The sequence below is a fragment of the Metopolophium dirhodum genome, chromosome 9 (assembly GCF_019925205.1).
Source record: "Metopolophium dirhodum isolate CAU chromosome 9, ASM1992520v1, whole genome shotgun sequence".
NCBI lineage: Eukaryota > Metazoa > Arthropoda > Insecta > Hemiptera > Aphididae > Metopolophium > Metopolophium dirhodum.
Window position 1 is genome coordinate 20,361,649 of NC_083568.1, and position 9,360 is coordinate 20,371,008.

General features: G+C 32.4%; 1 protein-coding gene across 1 annotated transcript in view; it reads left to right on the forward strand.

Moving 5' to 3' along the window:
* Positions 1-8,306, forward strand: part of LOC132952377 (uncharacterized) — an 83,045-nt gene extending 74,739 nt beyond the window's left edge. Inside the window, exons 5-6 of the mRNA XM_061024664.1 lie at positions 1,016-1,250; positions 7,692-8,306. Coding sequence (XP_060880647.1) covers positions 1,016-1,250; positions 7,692-7,756 — 300 coding nt within the window. The 3' untranslated portion in view covers positions 7,757-8,306. The remainder of the gene's footprint in view (positions 1-1,015; positions 1,251-7,691) is intronic.
* Positions 8,307-9,360: the final 1,054 nt, after the last annotated feature.

The window sequence follows — 9,360 nt, forward strand, 5'->3', positions numbered from 1 at the left end:
GAAATCCATATCCCCCTCGCGGGCACCGCTATCGACGCCGAAAACACTACGACAACGTTTTGTACTTGTACGTGTATACGATACGCGATACACGGAGGTAGCTAATATTATATATAGGTCGTGGAAATACAATAAATAACATGATATGTAGATCATGCACACTTGGACCATGAGAACACAGAGAAAAATTATAATTTCGACAACAAGTGGTCCGCGATATGGATATCGCACGCAGTGTATCTTACTCCTCCGTAGGTGGGGCTCAATTTGCTATGTTATGTTTTTTTTTTTTTTTGTAGTTGTACACTTTAAGAATTCGAAAAAATATATATTTTTAATTCCAGAGTATTATTTGTACTTGTCAATTTTCTTGGATATGATTAGGAAATAAAAATTGTACTTATTAGGCATAAATATATTAACGATTTATGAATTTTCGTAGTACGATTGTTTATCTGTACCTATATAAATTATATATAATATCTCGAATTTTTAAGTAAACAAAAAACGGAAATAATAAAATAACAATACATAAACAGTGAGGATTTGAATGTTAAATTGTAATATTTGAAAATTCAAAAATGCCTAGGTAGTCAAAAACATAGTCATAGCAATGTTATCGTCTGCCTCAAATAAAACGCGCGGTAGACACCGTGGCAATCGTGATGATGATATTTTCTACGGCGTACGGAAGTTTCCGTAGACCAATTACGCGGTACTATGACTACCATGATATTATGGTACCGTGGTATATTATAGACGATGCGTGGCGTTAGGTATAATTACAGCGATGACGTGTAATTAATTGTATCGCGAATGACAGCCGCAGCGGCGTGTAGGTACCTATCGATGATCGATTGGCGCGCACGTGATATAATCACACATTCCGCACCTATATAATATAATTAATGTATAACGTACACGTGATAATAAATAATATCGACATTTATATTATTATTATTATTATTATACCATAATAAACATTACGGTCGTGTGCGGTGTGGTGTGGTTACAGATGAACTCGAGTTACGGCCAGTCTTCGTCGTCGTCCGGTCTGGCGGCATCAGACGACGCGTGGCGGTCGACGAACACGGTGGGACTCGAGCTGGAGGTGAACAGTTTCAAAGTGGGCAAGATGCGTATCCGGTGCGTGGCCGAGCTGTACGGCGTGTTCAAAACGTCGGCCGAGACGGTGCTGGACGAGGAGAAACCTCGCCTGGCTTCGATTCTGGGCACGTTCTCGTCTACAGGTAAATATAACGACACGCGCGCACAATACATACATACATGTATAAAATATTATTATATATCGTCCGAGTATTATATTGTTATTGTTGTTATTATTATAACTATTATTATTATTATATTGTATAACGCCCATTGACGACTGTTCTCGACGGTGTGGACGCGGTCGGGGGAGGAATAGGGTCCGGGGAAGAAAAATAAAAATCTGCGCGCCAAGAAAAATCTGTCGGTCTAAGGGAGCTGCGGGAGCAAGGGGAAGGTGGAGGAGACTACGTACACTTTATACACACATATACACACACACATAGACTTTCTCGACCAGCGAGCGGGTGAAAAATGTAGTGTAAAATGGGTTTACGGGGGATTAAGGGCACATTCTTCGCGTCGTTGTAATGTAATGGTCTCCAGTCGTGTGGAAGGCAATTTATTTGCTCGATGGTCTGTTTTATACTATATATATATTATATAATACGTAAACTATACCGCACTTGCGTGCGTGTGTTTGTGAGCTGCTGCTATCGCATATATCACACAGCAACTCGGCCGACATCTCCGTAACGCAACGACGTCGCAGACCTATTATAAGGAATACGCACTTCGTTCTAATCGAAAACTGCGCGACATCGACCCCCCCCCCTCCTTCCAACCAGCTATCTTAGTGAATTCCATCATCGTGGGAGGCGGTGACCTCACTCGACCCTCGCCGTTGTTCTGACGATAACTGAGAGTTTGAGAATATAAAATACATAGTGTACATAGGTAAGGTAAGTGACTTTTTTACTGAAGTCAGTTTAACATTGCATACAATTTCACATATTTTGGTTCGTCCAATCAGGCCTTCAACATTGATTTGGCTAAAGCTGGGGACTGTGGCCTTGAACACGGTATCGAGGCCCTTTGGGGGGGGGGGGGGGATGACATACATTATACATACATTAAATTTATTAAATTATATCAATATTATAAATAATTTAAAAATGTCAAATAAGACAAAGTTTATTCTAGTAATTTAATATATAGTAAAATGTATACAATACCTACAGAAGCGTCTGAAACTGACAAACAAACAACTTTTAATAAATGAAGGCTGTGGTCAATAGATTGATTACGTTTTTATAATTTCGTAACAAAGAGGGATACACGTTGCCAACATCCTATCGCATTACGGATACAATTTCAACTATTAGAGTTCAATACTTCATACCACGATTTAAGATAGACTATATCTTTGATTGAGCTTCATACCTTGGGAATACAGTGGCTTGAGCAGGAATTCCGGGAGTGGTGGCATCAATTGGCAGGAATGGAGCATTAAATATTGGCGTTGGAAAAAGTTGAAAAATTGAAATGGGTGATGGTGGGGAAATGTATTTGATACGACTATGATCAATATTTAATCCGTTGAGTAACGTTTTTGTTCGAAATAAATACTGTACTTTATTAGGGTAAACCATTTAAAATGTCTGCTCTGAACATTTTATTAAGTGTCACCTACCACGTCTGTGCACAGACCAATGATATGCCCTGTGCAGATAATATACGTCTATGGCAACTCTGTTAAATACGCACTCTGTTCTAATCGAAAACCACGCGACATCGACCTCCCCTCCCCCAGCTAACTATCATAGCGAATTCCGTCATCGTGGAAGGTGACATCACTCGACTTTAACCGTTGCTCTGACGATAACTGCTACGATCATTGGCCTGCGGTTCACCTACAATTAAGATTAAAAAATTTTATATAGTACGCAGATGTGGTAATAACTAATAGTGATATTTTTGGCTGAAATTTGTAAGTTGAACTTTGTATAAAATTCCCCATATTTTGTTTCATGGTATACACGTTTTGTATGTGTATGGTTAATATTTAATCCAATAGATAACGTCGTTGTTTGAAATAAATACTGTACTTGATGAGGGTAAACAATTTCAAATGCCCGGCCTGAACATTTTATAAAATGTCACTTACCATGTCTGTGTACTATAATACTATCGATATACCCAGTGCAGATAATATACTGCGTAGAAAGCGAAACCACTCGTAGCGGGTAGTACAGTGTGTGTCACGTCGTGATTTCTTTCGGTAATAGTGTTAAAAATGGAAAAACAGGAAAACTCAACGGGCCACCCTGTATTTACCACACGCTCAGATAATAATATATTTAAACCTTTACAGCCTTTGAGACGAAGACGTTTTATTGTGTTTGAAAATCCACCAACCAGCGATTTATATACACCGGGTCTTAGCAACAGGTTTCTTTATTTTTTTTCACTAGTCACACACTCGAAACGGACTTAAAACACTTTTCAATCTCGGCAAGCTTATTTTATACATATTAATGTATTGAACATTTCACGTGGACCTTACCGCAGTATCTACCGACATAGATAGAATAAACGACGACACGTCAAATAGACGATAAACCGGGTTCTGTGCAAAACCGTTTTTGGAGTGCAATGATTCATCGCGACTGCCTCTCTTAAGTATATACACCCGGATGGAGACAAGCCCCGAAAAAATCCTGCAGAATTTGCAGTTTTTTTTCACCTTCGAGCGCATACATACTATATCCGAGTGACACGACTACCCTTAGTATATAGGCGCGTGTCGTATAGACGAATTCTGCGAAAATCGATCCCAGCGGGAGTATATAAAATTATAAGACCCACCGTGGCGTGGATATACGTCGAACGAAATAACGAAAGGTTATTTCCACGGAAACCGCCGAGGAAAGAATAGAAAAACAAGATCCGAATGAGGATGGTATAATATGTGAGTAATGCACCTATATAAATACGTATAGGTTGCGACGGTGTGCAACGACACGCGCGCGTGATAGTCGCCATTTATTTCGTGTGGTTTTTTCGTTTCGTTTTCTTTTTTTTTTTGTCTAACGACACTTTCGATGTGTCTACTAATAAAGGATCGCGCAGAAAACGCGTTTAGTATTAAGAAAAAAAAAAGACAGTAAACGCGCACATAATTTCACCAAAACGTTTCGAACCCTATACCTATATTCAACGCGTATGACTCCACGCGTGTGTTTTATGTACGTTTTATACATACCTCTACCTCGGTAGTAGTATCGTACGCGCGGAGTTAATGTATAAAACACGATGACGGTGGCGTATATATTGACAAAAACCTATCGTCCGTAACCGTTACTCTCGATCTGTTTTTTTTTTTTTTTATATATATATTATATTATAGCTATCTTATTGTTTCATCGTGTATATATATTTCATTTTCACCACGACCATAATACGCGTATAGGCTGCAGTCGTCGGTGGTGAAAATAAAACGGTAAAAATGATTTCTCGAACACCGGCGCTGCTGCAGTAGTAACATAAAACGTGTCACACATACATACTATGCATGCCATTCCGACATTTGCATATTCGTCGGCACTTCCAAACCCATACACACACACACACACATATATATATATATATATATGCTTTTATAATTTATACGAGTGTATATTATTATTATAATAAGGATAATTACAGCAGTGTTTCTAGATGCAAAACTATATTTTTTATATGAAAACGTAATTATTGCGCGACTGCTGTTATTAATTCGCTCGCTCGCGTAAAGCATTAAAATATTAAATCCGGCATAAAATATATTATATGGAATTTTAATTTCGGTGTTTATGTTATTATCGTAATCGTTCATCAATAAATTTCACATAATGTAATTTTCCGTTTGAATGTTTATATTTTATACTTTTTTTTTTCATTGGGATAGTCTAATATCATAGTTGGCCAGCGATAAACGAATCGCGAGCTACACAATGATATATTAAGTAAAATTAATATGAAGAGCAGGAAAGAAATAATACCTAATATTATATTAGTAAAAATATTAAGACGCGAGCCATATAATATGAACTTCTAAATAAATAGTCAATATTGTTTACGATATACGCAAGGATAATTTATTGCGGCAGTGTTTCTATAGATGCAATACTAAATGTTGTGCATTTTAATACGAAAACGTAACTATTACGCGACTGCAACTGTTATTATTATTAATTGAGTCTCTGCGTAAAATCTGATCCGGCATAAATATTATATAAAATTTTACTTTCGGTGTTTATGTATTACTGTCATAACCGTTCACCGCTCAAGTTCTAAATTGTAATTTTTCGTTTGAAAACTCATATATTTTGATTTAAAACAATATTTTTTTCAACGGCATGAATAAACTTGCATGACAGTCAACATTGTACACTAAAATATTTATATAATAATTACGACGTACGCGTAAATAATCAAAAGTTATAAACTTAACGTCAAAAATATATCTGATTGACGAGGGATGAAAAATATTGGTATAATAATTATAAATGATTTAGTTGGTGCATGTACATTGAAAAAAAAATGTTTATGCTCTGTGTATTATAACTATTGTTATGTTTTACTTTATGTGTACCTACTTAATTGTATTATCAAAATCGTTATCCAATATTATTGGGTTTTCCTCGTTTTGGTTTTGTACCGCGCAGCGACTATAATGCAAAATATTAAACTGTTCGGGACTTTGTCATGCTTGTCAAGTGCGATTTGCAAAAATATGCGTCCTAAAAGCAATTATTTTAAATAAGTTATAAACGAGTTAACAGGGAAACTACGAAAATTCCTTTACAAGATGACTTTTTATGGTTAAATTATAATGAATAAAACTTGAAGCCAACAAAAACTGAGGAAAAAAGAATTGGTTTTGTTAAAGCCTTAATGTTAAAAATATACCTATACGCAATATGCAAATAAAATACTCAAATTTAATAAATAAAATGTACCACTCTTTTTGTATATTGCAGACGTGAGAGCTTTTACTGTTAATAAAAAGGTTTGTTGTAGTTTCGAAAGACTAACGCGTTTTTTATATAAATGATTGAATAAGTTAGAATGATTATTATAATGATAAAATACATTTCTGAATATTGAAAAATTACGTCATAATAAAGTACACTAATTAAATAAATAAAACGTTCCACTCTTTTTGATGTCTATAGGCGTGAGATATTTTTATGTTCAAAATAATTTTAATTGCAGTTTTGAACTACGGCTAACTCGTTTTTTTAATTTAAATTTGTAAATCAGTTAGAATGATTATTATTATGATGAAACAAATTTCTTGATTAGAAAATTAAAAAGAAAAACTGAAGATTGAAAAAATGATAAAAATGATTTAATATTTTAATATTATTACCTAAATAACAATGAGATACTTAATATTTAAATTTTATATTAATTATAATCAGTATAAGTATAAATAAAATATGTATTTTATTTTAAATATAAATTATACATAATTATTATATTTTATATCTAAGGCGAATATAATATAAGGCTTTTATTATAATTTGCAACATATATAATATCCTTAAAATTGTTTCCAAGTAAAATAATTGATTAACAAAAAACGATAACTACAGTAGAGAATAATTTTGAACCAACTATTTATTAAAGTACCTACAGTTAGATATATTATAATATATTAATTTAAAATACTGTTTACATCGGTATATTATTCCTTTTTTTTTCTTATTTAAATATAATAATATTTTTACAATCTATACGATAAGGTACCTATAATAAGTAAGTGTGGTGACATAAAATAACATTAATTGTAGAGTAGGAAGGCTCCCAGCAGTGCTACCTGATAAGAAATATATTAGTCCTCTGTTTAAATTTCCAATAATTAGTCATCATGTTTTCATATTTTAATATAAATTTAATTAGATACTATATAACAATCATTAATAAAATTTCCTAAAAATTAAAATAATAATAACAATAACCATCACAGCTGTAATATCATAGGTTGTAATAGCTGAAAGTAAGCGAGACAATCTGATTGGCTACTTCGTTGAAATTAAAATATAATATTTAACGCCCATTACAGTTTAGTTTCATATCGGGAGTAACAGTACACGAGGTACCAGCAATCGCTACCGAATGTTTACCACATCCAAGTATCTCGGTTATCGCGTCACCACTTCTATAATCCATTCCATAATATTAAAGATTTTAAATTTTAATCTCATTTAAAGTCGAAAAAAAAACGTACTTTTTCGAGGAGTTTAAGTAATATTAAGTATGGTATATTTGACTTTTGTAATGCGCTTAACCGTCCCTCTCCATTCACGATTAAATACATACCGAAGGGTGCAAAACGACACGGGGTACGTTGGGGAATTAAAACTTACTGCAGACCATAGCTTAAGTCCCGCATCGGTACCGGAGTAATTCAATGGCTATATTTAATAATATTAATAATATTGTATCCGATCCGCGAGAACAGCTGATTCCTGATATCATAATTAAATAATAAATAACAATATGATATTAGTATTGTACGATTTGTACGGTTATTACGGTGTTACATTAATCGGTCAATAAAGTTTACTGATATTATGTTTTTGATTTTTTTTCAGGTGCATCACACACGTCTTCTTATTTGTTATTGATTGTGATATTGGTCAGCGTATTGATGAGATAACCATGTAAAAATCCAAAATCAAAATACAAAATAAACGACCGCATTAGTGATTTCGTTGATTTTCGTTTTATGTAAATTTGTAACATTTTTAAGACGCGTTATTTTGGAATCCAAAAACTATCTACGTATAAATATGTATGTATTATGTTGTATATTATATAGAATGATTTTAGAAAATAAAAATCCATAGAGTATTTTATCGGTTATTATGAAGTTACGTTTTAACGACTTTATTAATATTATTACATTGTATAATATTATAATATATATTCAACTAAAAATGTACACTATTTAATAAAAATATTAATAATACATATTATATAATAATATCTATTCGACTTTTGAATAATCGTTAACGAAAAAATAACTTAGTTAGGTGAATAAACTTCAGATAAGACGCCAATACTGTTCGTTATGATTTAATGTTTGTATTGAATAAACCATTGGTGCATAAATAATCATATTATAATCGTATTGTGTTGTTGTTGTTGTTTTGTTCGTACGATAAGACGGCGCTTTTGATAGTCAATTTAGGTACATTCTTGCGTAGATTACTGTCATTTACGTATCACTGCAAAGAAATATAATATTTTATTGTTATCATTATTTTTTCTTTCCATACTAGAGAATTACTCGAATTTCAAAGACTTCTGGCTTATTTTATTTTATTCTTGTGTGTGTAGGTGATAAAAAATGTATTCAAAGTTTTGTTTGACAAAGTTACTGACAAAGCTTAATTTGTACAAACTTGCAAAGCCTAAGTTTTAAAACAAATTGATTCTTTTCATTCATTTTGTAGCGATTAACATACCTACTTAAATGATTTCTATAGGTGAAACACTTCCGAGGATGAAATAAGAGAATAATTAATTAACTAATACAATTGGTACACAAATAATATTATGTTTGTATACCCGTCGCACTCAAAAACATGTACCTAAAAATTATTTAAGGGTATAAACTACCCAACTTAACTACCAACTGCTATAAATACAAGTATAAATATTAGTCGTTATAATTACCGAACGTTAATCATCCTTATCAAGATTTTTAAAAGTACTTTTTCGTAAACAAACAAATATTTTTTTTGTTAATTTATGAACATTTTTTTGTAAATTTGCAATGAACGGACAAATAAAAAGTATTACGTTTAAGAGTAATTATACATTATTATAGCATTAAATATTTTCTTTATCAACATTTCGATTAATGATTTAATTCGTTTTGTCGAGTAATAATTTACAATCGACTAAATATACAAGTTAAAATGTTAAATATATTTTCATGAACTATGTAAACTGTTGTATTCAACGTGAACGTTTCTTGCTCAGTATTTTACAATTTTAATTTATAACTACAATGTAGATGGGTACATCAAATAGGTAGGTACGTAATAGTGTAAATAGAAATTCAATTGATTTTATTGATTTTTAAATGCAAATTAATTATTATTATGTAATTTCCACAGCTCTAATTTATCTTGACCATGACAACTATAAAATTGTATTATATTTAGCGTATATTTTTTATCGGTAGATTTTTTTTAGTAAATAGTGCTTCAAAATTACATTTTTTGAAATGACTAGGTACGCATGGAGTAAAAC